General features: G+C 35.1%; 2 protein-coding genes across 3 annotated transcripts in view; one reads left to right on the plus strand and one right to left on the minus strand.

The window, feature by feature from the left end:
* Positions 1 to 8875, plus strand: part of ush (Zinc finger protein ush) — a 262597-nt gene extending 253722 nt beyond the window's left edge. For both annotated transcript variants that reach the window (XM_018450770.1, XM_018450769.1), the window contains exons 2-9: positions 949 to 1196; positions 1832 to 2204; positions 3004 to 3514; positions 4408 to 4667; positions 5855 to 6257; positions 6885 to 7143; positions 7819 to 8052; positions 8374 to 8875. In XM_018450770.1, the coding sequence (XP_018306272.1) occupies positions 949 to 1196; positions 1832 to 2204; positions 3004 to 3514; positions 4408 to 4667; positions 5855 to 6257; positions 6885 to 7143; positions 7819 to 8052; positions 8374 to 8823 (2738 nt within the window). In that variant the 3' untranslated portion in view covers positions 8824 to 8875. The remainder of the gene's footprint in view (positions 1 to 948; positions 1197 to 1831; positions 2205 to 3003; positions 3515 to 4407; positions 4668 to 5854; positions 6258 to 6884; positions 7144 to 7818; positions 8053 to 8373) is intronic.
* Positions 8876 to 12731: 3856 nt separating this feature from the next.
* Positions 12732 to 16401, minus strand: fs(2)ltoPP43 (female sterile (2) ltoPP43). The gene is made up of 3 exons (XM_018450763.1): positions 16119 to 16401; positions 13834 to 14112; positions 12732 to 13246 (listed from the first exon to the last, which is right to left on the minus strand). The coding sequence occupies exons 1-3, from the start codon at positions 16269 to 16271 to the stop codon at positions 12779 to 12781; spliced, it is 900 nt and encodes a 299-aa protein (XP_018306265.1). The 5' UTR covers positions 16272 to 16401; the 3' UTR covers positions 12732 to 12778.
* Between the last annotated feature and the right edge of the window lie 3218 nt (positions 16402 to 19619).

Below are 19619 nucleotides of genomic sequence, written 5' to 3' on the forward strand. Positions count from 1 at the left end.
ATTGGCCAGTTTCATAACTACGGATGTTATTAAATCCGATTAAGGGTGCCGTGTAAATGTAGTCAATGGTCCATCATACACGTTTGCCGGGACCAGCCCTTAGACACTGAACTATTCGACAGACTGCGCGCGAGCAAGCTGAGTGCGATCCCTGAAGTGGGGGATGAGAGGCGGCGTGCGAAGGGTGCAATTGGTGGTTGTGTCGGACGGGGGTAGACCGAGTCGGCGAGAGAGTAGGGAACGTAGGGTACGCAAAGGACCGTTGTACTGAGAGCCCATTAGGCACCCGGACAGCCGGAGAACGGTTTCTCTCATCTCGACACCTCGCCCAGCATCCCTCTGGTCCAGCGTCGTTATGGTCGTCTCGCGGGCTACCTCCGACCGGCACCGGCGATTTCTGAAGAAATGTACTGTCGCCTCTCTGTGTAGTATCGCTATCAATCTTGAAGGTTGAATTTGAATAAAGGGCTTGGGATAATAGTGAGATAAATCTATAATTCATAGGATCCGCTTTTGAATTAGGCAGTCTAACGTGGACTTTGCAAATTATGGACGTGGTTTGTCCTGACTTCGATGCGAAGAATGTCGCGAGTTTTGAATTTCCGCAATGTTGTAGTTTCCTAAGAGATCTTTCAAATCTTCAGACAATTAAAATTTAATTTAAAACATTTCAAATTATTTTATCATAATCTTGGTTTAAGATTTTTTATATTTCTTTGGAAATTCTCCTTGTTCTTCTATATTCTCTCAAAAGAATACGGAAGAATATTTTTATATTCTCTAGAATATAATTCTAATAATGTATTGCTATACCATTTTCACAGCGTTTGAAATAATATAACGAGATAATTGAATCACAGAGATGAAAATTCTTATAGTGTCTATTTTTACTGTTATTTCATTAGATCGAGAATGTCAACTGACGAGTATCCGTTTTTTTGGTTTCAGGGGAGGATGAGGAGTGGAGCGACTCGGAGAAGACCCCGTCGGTGAGCAGCGGCGTGGATGGCGGCGCCGGCGGATCGGCAGTGTCGAGCCCGGTAGCACCGCCAGTCGAGGAAGACTCGAGTCTGCCGCCCCCTCCAAGACTCAACCCCGCGTCATCTTCGATCAGTGAGGAGGATATCAAGCTGCGCCTCAGCGTGCTTTCGGAGAATACGAGACTGCGCCTAGTCAACCTCAACGAGGACATCGAGGTGCGTCGATTTCGTTAACTTCTAGTAACTTCCCAAGTAGAACGATTTTAGGTCACCATAATGTCACTTTGACGTCAAAATCAATCGTAACTGATCGAAAAGTGATTTTTAATAACCATTTCGGAATCATTTTGACACCATTTTTATGTAATGATGATTTTATGTTTCTGCTAAGATTAATTTCTATTAATTAAACTTTTATTAAAATTTAGTAAGTTTTCTGAAGTTGCATTTATCGATTTTTTTAAATTTGGAAATTTTAGACTCGATTTCGATGTTTTTACTAAAAAAAATAAATATAGAGAATAATATCAATTCTTAGCTCGAAATCGCAATGCAAATACAATAAAATTGGTAGAAATGAACGTGTAATTAATTAAGTCAAAGGTTAAAACTAGTTTATTAAATCGTTTAAAAGGGATTAAAATTAGTTTCTCATTAATATACAGTTCAGGAAACGTTTTGACTATACTTATAAGTTTTCTTCAGCCAAATAATTAATTACAACAGAAAATAATTAAAAGTTTGAAAACAAATTGAATGCATGAAATTCTTGATAATTAAAATGTTGAAAAGAGTCGATAATAAAATATAAATAAATATAAATAAACATAAATAAATATTTAAAAACGCAGGCTAGGGCCATAAGAGACCGCCATGCACCGTCCAGGAGCGTGCGGACGCGAGAGTCGAGTCCCAAGGACGTCGACGAGGAACAGCATACGACGAAAGAGGATGAGTGCCAACCGAGGCCGTCGTCCTCGTTGTCATCCACCTCCATCAAGAGGCGGGACTCCGTCTGCCGCAGGGACTCGGAGGACTCGATCGTCGCGGGGGAGACCAAGAGGATACGACTCGACGACGAGACAGCACCAAGACTGAGACTCAATACTAGTCTGGCGACGGATCCCGCTCTGCGACCCGCCACCGTCGCCGCCCTTACCGTGAAGCCCGAGAACACGTCGCCATCGAATCCGACACCGCCGCTTCCGGCCGGATTGCAGAACGGTGAGTAGAATCTGCGGTATGCACGACGCCTTTGTTTAGGAATGTGTAAAACAATCAAATTAAAAAATTTTTCTTGGTTTTATTTTTTTTAATCTTAGATAAACTTCAAAATAGAACTTTACAAAATACAAAAGTACACTAAAAAAAAAGTGTTTGGTATTTGTAGGGTCAAATAATCAACGTTAAAAACTCCATTTTTATATGTAGATATTAGTGCTATAATGTTAGTAATAATAATTATACTTATAATTTTATAAATAATAATTATAATACAAAAAATGTATATACTATAATTTATAATCGTTTTCGGAGCCAACTCTTTATGTGTACTTTTTTGTATATATGTAGATACTATACGTGTAATTATAATAATTATTAGTAATATTGTAGCAGTAATAGCTAAAATCAAAGCTTTTAATCATAAGTAATTATTCAATTATATAGTTACAAATATTATACTGAGCACTTTTCTCTCAGTATATAGATGAATAGGAGTTTCAAAATCCAGGAGATGAAAGCCTTTAAAATTTATAAAATCTAAAAAGGATAAGGTATAAAGGATACGAAATAAAATTTAAATCCAATTTTCGAGGTTCAAGTTTGGTATCCTCTTATTGTGTGGGGGATACTAAAGGATACTAACCAGGAAAAACTAAAACTTAATTGAACTTCGAAAATTAGATTCAAATCTTATTTCATTCAGAATTATACCATGTACGAAATTGTACCACCTTACCCTATAGGATAAGAAATAATGACTCGTCGTCAGAGACAATCTTGACTGAATTGATTTCCTCAGCGATCGCATCAGGTCGCCTGTTCGTCCTGCCGACCGACGGCAAGGAGACGATTACGGTGGAGCCAGCTAGGCCTCCGCCGACCGCCCTGATCTGCCCGCCGTGCGGCATCCGGTTCAGCTCGGCAAGCACCCTCGAGGCGCATCGCACCTTCTACTGCGCCCATCGACCGCGCGTGGATGAAGATGCGGCGAACGACGAGGACGACGACGGCAGCAAGTCTGGCGGCAAGTTCGAGGTACGGAAGGCGTACGCGTGCCCGCATTGCTCCTACAGTGCCGATAAGAAGGTGTCTCTAAATCGTCACATGCGGATGCACGCGTCATCGCCGGCGCCGTCGACAATACCATCATCGTCATCAGCGGCGGTGGCAGTGGTGACGAACCCGAACTCCTCGACGGGCAATCCAACAACGGCTGGTCAAACCACCGCGGCTAACGGTTCCTTGAACGAGGAGGCCGAGAGATACTGCAGGAACTGCGACATTCGATTCAGCTCCTTGAAGACGTATAGGTGGGTGGACGGAAGAGTAGAATATTGTGATTGTTATAGGACAGAGAAGCATCTTCGGATTTTACACAAGAGATAATTTGTGAAATTAAAAAAATATATCAAATATAAACTACCATAAATTATATAGTAAATGTGATTTATGAAAGTCAAATAGATGTCAGATTTTTAAGGTAACATATTGAAATTGTCGGGATTTTTTTTATCTTTAATGTTTAAAATTTTTAAAAATTGGAATTGAGAGAGTGAAAAATTCTATATAAAATTATAGATGAAAAATGTATATGTTTAAAAAATGTCTATCAAAAATTTTATAAATATATTTAAACAATAAATTAAATTGCAAGAACAATTTATTTTTTAATGAATCAATTTTTAAAACAAGGCTAAATTTTATGGTTTCTAAAACTTTAAGAATATGTGCGTGAATTATATAAGAAAGATAATTCATGAAATGGAACTTTTAAATTCTTTAATATCTTGATATTTGAAATTGTTATGATTTATATTTGATAAATTACAATTTTTAAAAATTAAAATTGAGACTAAAGAATTCTATAGAATCATTAACGCAAAAGTGAAATAATGTGTACATTTAAAAAAAAAGTCAATCGTGTTATAAAACATTTACTATAACTATAAATTTAAAGAGATATGAATTCTTAAAATTCTCCAATTAACGGGGAACTTAGATTTGTAATAATTCAGATTTTTTCAGAAGTAAATATTAATTTGAAAAATTATTCTAATTTAACGTAAGAAACAAGTTATAAATATTATCAAATTTTTTTAAGTGCTACAAAAATTATAATAATTTATTATTATTGTTTGTTTAATATTATTGTTTGTACTTATAAATATTAACGTTTTCTTAATTACAATTTAATCTGTTGCAGGGCGCATAAAACGCATTACTGCAGCACGAGGCACGTGGTGAAGGACACGTTGTCAACGCCGACGGCGACGCCGACATCCTCAGTGAAGGCGTCGCCGCCAACCAGTTCAAGTCCTGGTGACTCGCCACCCCCTCAGCCGTGCCTGGCACTGCCCACTAACCCCATTCTCATCGTGCCGTATTCGTTGTTCCGTGGTGCGAGCGTCCTCGCTGCGCCAGCACTTCCGGCTCCTGATACAGCGTGCTTCCTTCTGCCAAACGGTATCTTGAGGCTTAAAAATTACGCACGTTTATACATCAATAATATACGATAAACAATTTCTTTTAAAACAATTTCTGATTAAAAAATGAATATCTTAATATTTACCAATTATAAAGATGTGACTTTTTAACCCATTAAGGATCAATTAAGGACCGCTGGTCGATTTTTCGACCAAAAAAAAAATAGGTCAACTTTGGGTGAAAATTTTTGGCAAGTAGGTTCCTTAAGGGCTGCATAGTAGCTTGTCATTAAAAGGATTTTAAATTTTGAGAAAAAAAATTTGTCTTGGTTCTTAATGGGTTAAAGACACTATACATATGTACCACTAGATCTGAAAAAGTTATTTTATTTTTGATAATTAATAAGGTAATATTTACTTAACTTATTCATAGTAATAACTCGAAAATCACGTTTCTTTTAATTACGTATAATAAATTAACCTAACTAAGACTCCTTATAAATCAAAAAACAATGAAAGAACAAGGGCAGTAGGAGTCAAGCGCGGGAGATGTTGCGCAAATAACACGACTATCGTAGCGTGAAACTTCTTTATTTTACTAAAGCGCTTATAAGAATGCAGTAAAAAAGAAAAAAGGGGGAAAGAAATTTTGAAATTCTCGAAATAAAGAAAATGTAAAACTAATGTATCAAAAAATTTTGAAACTATAATTAATTATTCCGATGGTTAGGAAGCTCACCTTGATCACAAGATACCGCATCGCAAACATTACTCTTAATACTTCAAAAACAGGTACCTGTTCCTAACCATCGGAATAATTAATTATAGTTTCAAAATTTTTTGATACATTAGTTTTACATTTTCTTTATTTCGAGAATTTCAAAATTTCTTTCCCCCTTTTTTCTTTTTTACTGCATTCTTATCTGGATTTAATTCTGGTATTTATACTCTCGAGGTGAAGAAGATCACCATGACTAGTTAATAATTGTTATATTCTATGTATGTGAATGTATTAGTTATCTCTGAAGAAGGCTCAAAAATGAGCCGAAACATGTAAGCGCTTTAGTAAAATAAAGAAGTTTCACGCTACGATAGTCGTGTTATTTGCGCAACATCTCCCGCGCTTGACTCCTACTGCCCTTGTTCTTTCATTGTTTTTCTTTTAATTACGTCATTAATGAATGATATTATTAAGATATTTTCTGGAATACGATTTTACGTTTTCAGGTTCCCTTCAGCCAATGACGAGAGGCCTCGCTTCCACGGCCCAGAACGCTATGGTGGAGCCGCCGGCTGTCCTGAGAGCGGCGAATAAACCCTCGACACCGGCGTCAGTGGTCGCGGCGGCATCGACGTCGCCATCCGCCTCGGCGCCTCTCGATCTCAGCGTACGCAGATCGCCGGTGCACCAGGATGAGAAAGAAAATAGGATGTCGCCGGCACCATCATCTCTGCCGCCGCCTCCAGGCAGTCCTAGATCCAGAGGTAGCGGTAGCCCTAGAACGAGGTCCATCGGTCCAAATCAGACTGCCGCCGTTGCAGCACCCCCGCCTACGGAGCTCGCCCTGAGACTCGCTGAACTGCCGCCACCACCTGTTCCCGGGGTGCTTGTCAAGCAGGGTGTCTCCAGGTAAGCAGCTGCTGTTTCTACCAATTTGAATTGGAATTGAATTTTTTACTTTTATTGATTTCTTAGTCTGTTTATTGTGAGAATAAATATAGTTTTTATTTTTCTAACATTATTTGGTTTGTATAAGTGATCACTTCTTTTCTTAAATTTACATTTATCGAACTTGATTTAATATTTGGAATTGAATTGAGTTTCCGGAATTCTGAAAGTCTTCAATTTTTGTATCTCTATGCATATAATTTATTTTTTTTTATAATTCTTTATCTTGTAATTATAATTACAGCTTACTAGAAAATTTATACTGAATTATTATTTGTATCATTACCACTTTTCTATCAAACTCTTCATATAATATATACTAATTATTAAATATAATTTATTTATTAATTATTACTTCAATGTTAATTATTGCACCCATATTAATTATTACATTCAATAAGGTTATTGTTATTATTATCTTGAAAATATTACTTTAAATTTTGGGATTTAAAAACCTCCCTCTAGGATTTTAGAATATCTTCTTTTTTTTCCATTTATTCTTGAATCGCAAATTTAAAGAACTCTTTTCGATCTTTAAGATTTCATGAGATTAGATTCTTGGAACTAAAGTCGTCTGCCTTTATACAGGTGCAAGGAATGTAATATCGTGTTCTGTCGACATGAGAACTTCGTCGCTCACAAGAAGCACTACTGCCAAGCGAGGGAGACGACGGTGAGCAACAGTTCGCCGCCTCCTGACGCGACCTCACCACCCCTGGTCCAGCTCATCTGCGCCCAGTGTGGCATCAAGTTCGCTTCCATAGACAATCTGGTCGCCCATCAGGCATTCTACTGTCCCAAGAGGCCCGAACCCCAAGAGCACCACACACGGTGTTCTAAATGCAAGGTAAATTCTAAAGTAAATAGTACAAAGGAACTTTAAGGAATTGAATTTTACAAGATACTTAAAAACATATGTGAAAAATTTTAGGAATGTAAAAGAAGGCAACATGAAGAAGAATATCGAAATTTATAAGAATTTTTAAATTCTTTTAAATTCAAAACATTAAAACTTATTAAACGCCTTTTAGAAGTGTCGATTTTTCTTTGGAACACCACTGGTGAAATTTTTTTTCAGAATTTTGTATGAATTAGAATATCTCAGAAATGAGAAAATCTACATTTTTAAAGACGTTTTTATATGTGTGAATTCTAAAATTTCTAAGATTGCTCACATTCTATAAATTTTCTAAAAAAAAATTTAAACTTTTTTAGATTTTTTAAGAGTTTATCAAAAATTATATAATTAAAAATATTTCAGAATTCATATAAAGAATTCTAGAAAAAATGTGTAGACTTTCTGGACATTTCTGAAAAGTGTTCTAATTTGCATCAAAAGATCTGAGAACTTTTCTAAAAAGTTATAGAATTTAATTCTGAAAAATTTTGAAATTTATCCAAAAATTCTGGAAAATTATATAAAGGATTCTGAAAAAAATTTTCATCAGACATCTCTGAATTTCCGATTATCCTGATCGTCGCTTCTTCGAAGGCTTTAACGAGATATAATGGCTTGTCACAGGCGATAATAGAACCCGGCAGCAGTCATACCTGCGCCAGCGGCGCGTCCGGTGGCTGGCGGTGCCCGGTTTGTGGCGCCGTCAGTCCCACAGCCGGTGCCGCTCAGCGTCACATGGACGCCCACCAGGGTGTCAAAGCCTTCCGGTGCACGATTTGTCGTTACAAGGGCAACACTCTGCGCGGCATGAGGACCCACATTAGAATGCACTTTGAGAAGCGTGGTACAGATCTGCAGGTAGATTTTTCTTCTTGCCTTTAAACTTCAGTCGCATTCTTTGTTTCTGTAATAAATAACTGTATAAATAAATAACTAATTAATTCTTTCTAAGTCTAGGAACGAACTGAACTTTAACAAAACACATTTGCTGAAGTAATATTGAAAAAGAATCTTTGAAATGTCCCTGCAACATTACATTGCAATGTCGCCGTAAGCTTCCATGCTGTAATGATCAGTATTTTTTGTAGAAGTAGATCAGATTAAATTCTTTTTTGTAAGAAAATATTTTGAAGATGCATCTTTAACTGAGAGATTCTTACGAAACATTCTTTGTCCCAGGAGGAGAATTATATAACATGCGTGCTCGATGACGAGGCGACATTACCGACGCCGGAACCTGCAGCCGCCACGACGCCAGAGGAAATTCCCGCAGAGATCCAAGTAAACGGCAAAACAGAAATAAGAAAGAGCCCGCAACCGCCGCCTCTGCCACCGCCTCCGCCGTCATTACCACCGTCGCTCACCAGCAAGGTGAAGCAGGAGCGCGAGGATACGCCGCCGCCACCGGACGAAAGTCTGGACAGCACCAAGAGCGGGCCGCGCTACTGCCGCTCCTGCGACATCAGCTTCAACTACCTGAGCACCTTCATCGCTCACAAGAAGTTCTACTGCTCGAGTCACGCCGGTGAGGCGAGCAATAACAATAATAACAATAATAATAACAATAACAACGCCAGCGGCCACCCGACGACGCCGCCGACCGGCAGGACCGAGGCGTCGGTGCTCTAAATCTCCGAAGTTCCGCAGGTGTGACGACATGTCTCCCCGTTCGTCTCTCTTCCCGGAGTATCTCTTATTGCTTTTTAGGACGCTTTGAAATAATCGAGAATAATACTTCGAGACTCTTAATCTCTGAGATTTTTCTATTCTTGCTTCGAGAGTTAATTTTTGATCAGATAAGAAAGGAGAAATATTGTATTCTAAATAATTGTCGCAAAATATTTCGAATAAGTTTTGCTACTTATGTAAAACGTCATATTCTTGTTATCACTATGATCTAATTAATTTAATCCTGGGAAATATTTACGGAATTGTTTTAGTGAAATTAGGACTAATTACCTCCATGGAAAGAAATAAGGTGTGCTTATGCGCATATTTCTGAACAGTAAGATTTTGTTCCAGCGGCGGTCATTTTAGAAACCTAGAGCGCCTTTCCATAAATACAGAAATTTAAAAATGGCGGCTGTTGATACGATGCGCAGAACGATACGAAAATGCATTTTCGGTATAAACACACCTTATTTCTTTCTATGATTACGTCTATTTCTGTATATCGCATTTTTTAACAGAGAAGAGAAAGAGAGATGAAACGTGTCGAAAATGCGATGATTAAAAACGGGGACTGTTTATTGTTGCCAGTTTATACATAATATAATGAGCGACTATCAGACTTCTTACAATTAGTTGAATATTACGTTGTGTGATTTTTGTTGACCCAGGGAATCGTTTGTACTTATAAGCCGAAGGTATCTATGTGTAAATATATATACACTCACATATATATATATGTATATATTTGTTACAATTATATCATTTCAAATTGCACTATAAAATATTATCAAATATTTCAAAGTGTTTTCCGAAATGTAATACATATAATTGTAATATCTATATATATAACATTGTATAATTAGACATCATCTTGCACCTGCAAGAATGGACGAGCTTGCAGGGAAGAGTTGCAAACAGAGTCATGACTAGCGTATCACAATTAGACATGTTAATAAATATAATCTACGGTATATCTCAATAATGAAATAAAATTTAACGAAGTTGATTTGGAGAAGTTTTAATTTCGATCTTTCGTGATAAGTTAGTATTGTTTATCTATTTCCTAATTATTTAATTTAATTTGTAAAATAATATATTGACATATTTATTTTCTGTTACGTCATTTTCTATTTCTCGTTTCTTATCATTTGTCATTTATTGTTTGTTAATCTGTCAATTAGGAATTCGAGAATTAATCGATTGTTTTATATGTTAAATAAAAGCCTTTGACATAAATTAAGTTATATCTAAAAATATATATCCAGCGTTTTATATATACATGGCTCTGTTCGCAAGGAATTTTTTGAGCGATCGTCGCATCATTTCGATGTTCTCGGGAGACAATTTTTGAGAGTGTCAAAAAGAATCGGCGAGACGCCGCATCGTCCTGTACATATAAAAATTGGCGAAAAACAAAGTGGAGAATGAAAAAAAAAACGACTCGACGCCAATGTGATCGATCGATCCGGGCGTTGCTGTGCAATCTCATGACTCTCCAATAATCTCGTAGCATTAATAATCGACATTACCTTACGAACGAAATACGATGAGTGTAAAATGTTGTACAGTAGGCGAGTAGAGTATTACGGAACAGTAGTAAACGATCCTGATGAATGATACCAATCTCAGCTTGTGAATCTGCTAAGTTACGTTGCGCAATGTATGACATTTAATATATATATATATATATATTATATATAAATAAAAAATGGTTACGCATGTTCGCGAAAATCGCGCCCGCGTTTGCGATAATAACGTGAATGCGTCGATAAATATCCATCGGGAGAATTTAAAGTGCATTTAATAGAATACACCATGAAATATGAATTTACAGTGAGATCTATTCATGATGTATTATCTTTTAATCAAAATTCATTGCTGGCTATTATTTATCTGTCATGATCTTTGAAGAAACAGAAAGAGATAGCTGAAAGAGAAAAAGGAAAATTTAATATATTAAATTTAATTTTATAGAATTCGAAATAATTAGAATATTTAATAATTACGCGTTCTATAATATAAAATATAATTTTTTTTTAATGTTTTATGGGTTATCAAAGTTTTTAATATAATATAGTTGAATATGTATATATAACATAAATCTAAAAAAATCTACAGATTAAATTACAAAATTTTATTAATTTTTTAAGTTACTAGGAATCAATCGGAAAAACTATTTATTTTTCTTGACAAATATGTATATATATAATTTTGTAAATTTAATATTCTTATTTAAATCATGATAAAGGAAGGATTGATTCTTCAAGTTTTATCGAGAAAGACGAATTAAAATTTCGATATTTAGAAATATTTTTAGAAAAACCTGAGATGGCTTGTATATATATTGCAGCAAACGCAATTTGGCGACAAGAAGGCTAACGATTTCCAAACTTCTTCGCTTAGCGTTATCACCTTGGATTTTTATCGGCGCACTCGGATCCGTGCACCCCAAAATCAAAAGCGTCATACGTGCTCGCGAAGCGGAACGAGCCACCCCTTCGTTGCAAGGCGCGTGTAAATGTAATATAAATTAGAATTAAGGCCAGTGTTACGTGTATACGCAATGTACTACTCATATCATACGACGAGCTCGTTAATTAATTAAAAAGGAAAAAAACATAATGAAAAAATGCCGATCGTTGTCCGCGCGGCGAATTCCATGGCGCGAGAGAGAGAGAGAGAGAGAGAGAGAGAGAGAGAGAGAGAGAGAGAGAGAGAGAGAGAGAGAGAGAGAGAATGAGTGTGAGATAAAGAAAGACTTCGAGAAGAAAAATCTTGAAGAGGATTTCTCGCAAGAGACATAATCTCGTCACATCGACTGGATTTACTCCTTTCTCCCCCCTCCCTCCCCCAATCATTATAGACTTTGAGATAATTTCCTTCGAGCCACGAGATACTTTTTGTTGAACGTTATGTTGTTAATCGCGTATCGTATGTGTGTGCGAATGCATGCGTGTGTATGAGTGACGAAAACGATTTGTAAATCCACGCAACTGGTACTTCCAACAACTTGTTATAATACGCTATAAATCTGGTGTATATCATTACATGCCATATCCACGACGAAGTACATTCTTTCTTCAAACAACACAGGCACATCCCCCGCAACATCCTCCCGGGGATCGATCGCTTAATCTTCTCCTGGAAGCGTGCGGATCCTTTTGCAAACTAGACGAAACCTCGTAGTTCCTTTTCAACTTTTACAATTACGTTCAATCAATGATTTCTCTATCTTTTGGTCCGTATTATAAAATAAATTGTGAAATTAGATTGAATTATAAATTTCGACTTGAAACGACGAAAAGTATTTTCCTCGTTGATTTTGCGTGATCGATCTCCTTGTCTCTAGGCTTACTTCTTTTTGCTGTTCTTATTTTGATAGACGGATTTTACACGCGAGATATATATCTATAGAGAAAAGTCTGTAATAAATATATATAAACATACAAATAAAACTTTATGCCATTTACAATTCACTTTTTTTTGCAAAGAAAAACATGAAGAGAAATTAAAATGTAAGCTAAAAGGAATGTTTATTTCGAAATACATACTCAACAAGATGTTTGATATATAAATTATTTAGAAATATGCGAAGGTACATATTAGCGATCATTCAACAGAATTCAGTCACATGTATTACATTAAATTAGTGCATATTATAAAAGCTACTATACATGAAATCAGCAAATGTAAAAGCACATAAATATTTTAAACGATTAAACATTCAATAATATTGTTATGTAAGAATGTAATGTATTATTTCACTGTCATATTATATTATTTCACTGTCAGATTATATTATACATTTAGGTACTTTATATAAAATAGCCTTTAATATGCATTATCCAATGTAGTGCGACTGATCGAATTCATCATGAATTACTTTAGTTTGAAAAATTTTCAAATTACATAACTAGATGTCTTCATCATTTATTGACAATGTATTGAATTTCTCTTCCGTCCTTTCATCATCTGATGTTTCTTCATTACATGATATTTCGTCTTCTATTTCTTCCTTATCTGAAAAGCTTTTCTCCAACCAATCGCTGTGTGAACTACTGCTCTCTCCGTTTCTTCTTTTGCGGATATATCCATAATTATCTATAATCCTTCTAAATTCGTCACATTCGTTTTCGTCGCCGGAAATGTCGAGATAATCATCACTGAATGATGATTCAGATGTACGATCAGGATCCGTATCGGGATAATCATTTTTCCAATTTGATTCTGCATTAGAATCTGAAGATTCATCTTCTTCTTCAAACTCTACTGAGTCTAAGTAATCTGGCCGTCGCACCAATATATTATCCTCATCATTCTCAAACCATAAGTCGTTAGAAGTTTGTGCACAATACAAATCGTATACATAATTGTGAAGCTCCTGAAACATATACCTTATATTATATATCTGTTTATACATTTTATTTACATATACATTTTACTTCATTCAAATATTGATTCTATTTTTAATTTATGTCACACATTGTAAAAGATGATTTATACGTATATAATTTTTCTATTTATTTCTATTTCTTATCTACTTCTCGATTTAAAGAACTACTTTATTTTTGCATAATCTCTTATTTATCTCAGCATTTATTTTTAATATATAAAGTTAATATAAAGTACTTTTCTTTGTTACAACATATATATACATAAGTTGAAATAAAACAAATTTTACTTATTTCACTCCAATTTATTGTACCAGTATATACTAATTACTTCGAGAACGAATAGGCCTGTATTATAGAAGTGCTTGATATATTCTAGTATTTAAAACATCGTGTTCTTAAGTTGAATATAATAAGAATTTTATTAATTTATGATATATAAACTGAAGAACACAAATTGACAAAAAATGATAGAAAATTATATTTGCTGGCTGGAAACTGTTAACAGCCACTGTATATCATAAATGCCAGTGAGCAAATTTTTTACAAAAAAAAAATTTTGATTGTCATGACTTGCCTCTGGGACATCTAGATCCTCCACTCGCTCTTCTATTGTCTGATGACGAACACTAAAGAGGTCTTCCACATCTATGAGTACCATATTCATATCCTTAAACTCTGGATCATTTGATGTATCTAGTGATTGATAATCGGTAACTTTGTATCTGTCATCTATCCATTTGGGTATTTTTCCAGAAATATTTGCAGGATAATCACTATCAGATACTCTCTTGACACCGGCTTTGAGATTTTCTATGTCCAGAAACTTGCCCACATGCTTCGTGACATTTTCGGTCTGAAATATTCAATATACCTTTTAAGTTTTTCAATAAGACGTTTCTCTTTTCCCTCCTTTTTCTTCTTTCTTTTTTGCTAATATAATTTTCTTAAGAGTCAACAGATTAGAGCTCTAGATTTAAAATAAACTTTACAATAAGCTTAGATTTAATTTTATGTATCTAGAGCTCTATAGGCAGGTAGGTTTTATGTATCTAGAGCTCTATGACAGGTAAGAGTCCGATCGAAATTTCGGTTTCGGTCAGTTTCGGTAAAAAATCAGGGTTTCGGTTTGATTTCGATTTCGGTCGAACTTAAGAGAAAATTTCGGTGAGTAAATCGAAACTGTACAAATTGCAACGCTCCAGTGAGCGTTCAAAAAACAACTGTTTAATTTTAATTATTAACTCGTTGATTAAGCTAAGACAATTTGAATATAAACTTTGATGTGATCCTAATAATAACTGTGATTTGATTTCTTTAAAAGTTGTGGATGCTATGTTATCATAGTTAAATAATTTAATAAAATTTTGTTTTTTAAAGAGTACATTTCATAATTTCTGAAAATCGGTTTCTTTAGAATTAATCCAAAAATATCGATTTCGACTTGGGCCGAAAAAAATATGACTCCGTTAGCTTCTCTCTAGTTTTTTTTTTAACTTATCTAGGTTTCGGTTTCGTTTTCAGGTGAAATTGAGTGACAACCGAATATTCATTTTCGGTTTTGGCCGAAAGTCAAAATATATTTCAGTCGGACTCTAATGACAGGATAGTATTTTTATAATAATAGTAACAATAGTGATAATGATATATAAACTACTATAATAGTATGATACTTATAGCCATTTTACAATGTACTCTTTGTTTCCTGTTTCTTGTTGTGTGTCTGTTTATTTCTTGCCTTTTTGACCAAAAGTTTTGGTCAAAAAGGCAAGAAATAAACAGCAAGAAACAAGAAACAAAAAGCACATTGTAGAATAGGCTTTAGCTTCATAAACAAAGAAACCAACAAAGTCTCAATATTATTTCTAGGAGATAAAAAATAACATGAAGACATACATTGCACCCTAAGGAGCAGATCATTTTATATATTATAACATTTTTAAATGCAAAATTGCAAAATTCTACTTTTTAACAGGCACTGTTAGGTTCGTCAAATATAAGTAAATAAAAGAACAAATAAAAGATCAAACTAACAAAGACTCCTTATAAATCAAAAGAAATTGGAAAGAATAAGGGCAATAGGAATCAGGTGCAGAAGACGTCACGCAAATAATACACCCATAAAGCGTAAAACTTCTTTATGGGTGTATTATTTGCGTGACGTCTTCTGCGCCTGATTCCTATTGCCCTTATTCTTTCCAATTTCTTTTGATTTATAAGGAGTCTTTGTTAGTTTGATCTTTTATTTGTTCTTTTATTTACTTATATTTGACTCCTATTGCCCTTAGGCTAGGTCCACAACCTTGCTTTAAGAAGCATTAAGTCATAAGCAGAAAGAGATTAAGTAACAATAATTTCTGTCTTTAAATTGTTTTTGCGGTCTTTAGGCTTTAACCATTAGACTTAAGCAAATTGAACAAAACCCAATTCTTACGGCCTAAAAGCATAAGTTCTGTGGCCGATATATCGTCACTTACAACTTAAAGCTTACGGCTTACGGCCCCTTAAAGCAACAAAGCAAGGTTGTGGACTTAGCCTTATTCTTTCCAATTTCTTTTAAATAAAAAAAGTTTCATGGAAAAATGTTTCTTCTATGCAACAATATATGTTTCTGCAATGCAAATGAGATGTGAATCTGTGAATCAGTTGACTCGCTTCTGTCGACCATTAAGGACATTAAGTAAATCTTACAACAGTCTTCTTAAGATTCTAGAACAGTTTCACACAATTAATTACAAATAAACCAACCTAACCTAAAAGGTAATCTATTCTTTACCAGTGAAGTACATCTTTAGAAGAAAATTTGCGATCAAATCACAATTAATCGCATTAACAAAAATATAAAAATCATCAGATTCTCACCGGATCTGTGAGGGTGCCAGCAAACTGGACGACGGTTTCCACAGGTGAGGCGTCCGAAAGGGGGACTTCGGTTTTTGGGCGTTTACATGCAATTACCAACGCGTCCAGTGGAGAATCGGTATTCTTGCGTTTTACACGTAAAATTGCAGCCATTTTCAATGTGAAATGTAATGTCAAGTCACGATAATTCACATTAATCAATGCACAATACAGATTAAAGTAAAAAGTAAACGTTAGACATTCGAGATCTTTTCGGATTTGGGATGGCTTGCTTTATGCTTTGCTTTAATCTAACCTAACCTTCGTCACAGTAGGTCTGTTCGCATTGCTTGACTACACTACCGCCAGTACATCCATTTTTGGTTTGCAACTACGTGACTACATACATTTTCTGACTTTGTCGATAAAATCGTATCGTCGAAAGTGGTTCGTGTCTGTACATTCATAGGATAGAAGCGTGCCAACTATCCCTCCATATGAAAAGAAGAGAAGATTCTCTCATATGAGAGAATAAATTTTTCTCGTTAAGGGGATGCTGGAGTGACGGCCGAACTTGATCGATGTCGATAAAATAGATTTTGTATCTTCCGCTTACGCCCTCTTCAGGCTTAAGCCTGATTTATAATGGCCGTAACCGTAAACTTATGCCGGTGCCGGTAAAGTTCAACCATAGGATTTCAATGCTTTCGTTCATACTAATATTTGTTCAAATTGCCAAATCCGAAACAGATCGAAATTGACGGACCAGAATTACCATATGTTCTAGTAGCGGATGAAGCTTTCCCGTTAAGGACGTTCATGATGAGGCCATATCCGCGAAGTGGAATCCGCAAAAGAAATAAATTTGCGCAACAGAAAACGGCGGAATCGGTGGAATAAACCCACGACCAATCACGAGCGTTCCGCCAATTCCGCATTGCGCCAATTCCGCATCATGGGACTTCATCCTAAAGCCCAGTGTCCACGATGCTAGAAATCCGTCCGAGATCTCGGATGAAGAAAGAATTGACCAATCGCATTGATCATGTGACTAAATTGTTTAAATGTAATTGGTTAATTCTTTCTCTCTCCGAGATTTCGGACCCATTTCTAGCATCGTGGACACAAGGCTTAAGACACACTGTCAGTAGTAAAGATCTATAATATATGTAACGTAAAATACAAATTTTACTGACAGTATACACGGTCGTAGTAGCACTTTTCGTTATGATCCAATACCATTTTAGGTTACATAATGTGTCAAAATGTGTTATGAATACATAAACATATATTGCACATACATATATGAGTAACTACTTCATCTCTTTTTGCTAAAGAAATAAGTTTTGTATGCTGAAATATATAGATATTAGTGACATGTATTTATATATACAATAATGTACTTATATATACAATATTAGAATATTACATATATGAGTATTACAATCGTATGAATATACAAACATTAGAGATAGAAATTATTTATGCTGATATTTTTATGCAGATATTCCCTACGTTTATTATATGCAAAATATTAAAATTTTCTATATATGATGTGTGTATATATACATATATATACTATATGTACATATATATATTCTGTCACTACGTACATTTTGTCTTCACATATGTATAAATGAATTCAAGTATATTTCCAAACAAAAAAAGTACTTTTCCACATTTGAATAATTTATAAGGATATCATAAGATCTTCAAATTATGATCTTAAAGCTTACAAGAGAAATGACAGCAAAAGTATATATGGACGCACTTCTTATCGCTCAGGAATATGGGTCAACGCTATAACACCTATTTTCTACGAACAGTGTGTACGTCGGTCCGAATTTCGAGTCAAGGAACTTAATCCTTATAACTTGGGACTGGACCACGTGCGATCTCTGAAAAGCAGGGGAAATGACTACGAGGTCTTAGGGTCTAAAAAGTGAATTAAAAAAAGATATGTAGGTAATATTAATTATAACATTTAAAGTTTATTAATTAACAATCTATTGTTTATGTGTGAAGGTTACATAAATGTGAGTTGTACATGATTGATTTTGTAGATAACCGTTTAATAGTTTTACTTTTTAAGAGCTCCAAGAAAACGCATATGAAATTATATAATATAATGTAAAATGATGTTTCAAAATTTTCATTAGTCTTTCTCTATATTAGCATAGATTTGGAGCAATAATTACATGAAACAATCCATTATTATAAGGGCAAACTTATCGTTTAATAAAAGTAAATAATAATTCTATTACAAATTATTAATAGTTGAAAGAAAAGAAGTCATTAAATCTAGTTTACAACTTAGAAAGTGATAGTTAATCTAACTAAAAATTACTGGTTAAAATCACTAAAAATTAATTACATTTTTGTGCCGCTAGTGTTTCGAAAATTGAGACTCTCGTGAGACGAAACGAGACGAGACCAAAATATAACGGTGAGACATAAATTTCGAGAGTCTCGGTCTCGTCCCGAGAATCTCGTCTCGTCTCGTTTTTTTGTTTTCTAGCCATACTTCTCATGTGTCAATATGTAAATATTTATACGTGAGAAAATATTATTAATAACACAGGTCAACAAGGTTTTGTTGTTGGGAAGCTGTGGGTCATTTCCGACGTAATTTTCTGCGTAGAATCCGAATCTGAAATCAGAATTGGCCTATCACGTCAGGATTTTGAGATATTTGAGGATATATACTCGAAAAATGCGTTTTTTTGCTATTTTCGAAGTTATGATCATTAGAGTTTTCCACGTCTAGTGAAGAAAGAAAAACCGATATTTGTCAATAAACAAACAACTTATTATTTTTTTTATACACACCTGCAAAATATCCTTTTTTATGCATTCAGGTGCTTCGTTTATCGAGCGAATTTCGAGCATCCTAAAACTTTCAGCGAGAAAGTTGTTCATTCGGATATGAACAAATGTTCTGGAAAGTTTCATTTTCATTGCATTAATAAGTTTAAAACTAATGATTTGTTTAAAGTTGGTAGACGCCTTGCACTCAGAGCCGCAGCGCACAAGACGCGCTGTCCGTTATTCAAGGTCCTAATATATAAACAGTCACAATTGTGACTGTTTGCTGTCTTAACAATGGCCCCGCGTAAGTGTTTAAATGATCCTAACAGTTTTTGTTATATTTGTGGTCGTTTCACGTTTGTTAAGAACAGGAACGAAAAAGACGGGAAAAACGGTTACGCAAGTGGGTTAAAATGCCCGTAACTTGGCGAAAAAAAATCGTAGGTAGTCGATCAATATCTCATTTTGAAGGGTAAGAATATTACTAAATGATGCAAATAGCACAAAAGACCCAAAAAATTGGTTGCGTCCTGTACATAACCTCTAAAGTAGCATAAAAACGCATTTTTCGAGTATATATCCCCTAATATCTCAAAATCCTGACGTGATGGGCCAATTCTGGTTTCAGATTCGGATTCTACGCAGAAAATTACTTCGGAAATGACCCACAGCTTCCCGACAACATCCAAGACCCCCTTTTTTGTAGACCTGTGT

This window comes from Mycetomoellerius zeteki, unplaced genomic scaffold, assembly GCF_001594055.1.
Source record: "Mycetomoellerius zeteki isolate Tzet28-1 unplaced genomic scaffold, Tzet1.0 scaffold297, whole genome shotgun sequence".
Classification (NCBI taxonomy): domain Eukaryota; kingdom Metazoa; phylum Arthropoda; class Insecta; order Hymenoptera; family Formicidae; genus Mycetomoellerius; species Mycetomoellerius zeteki.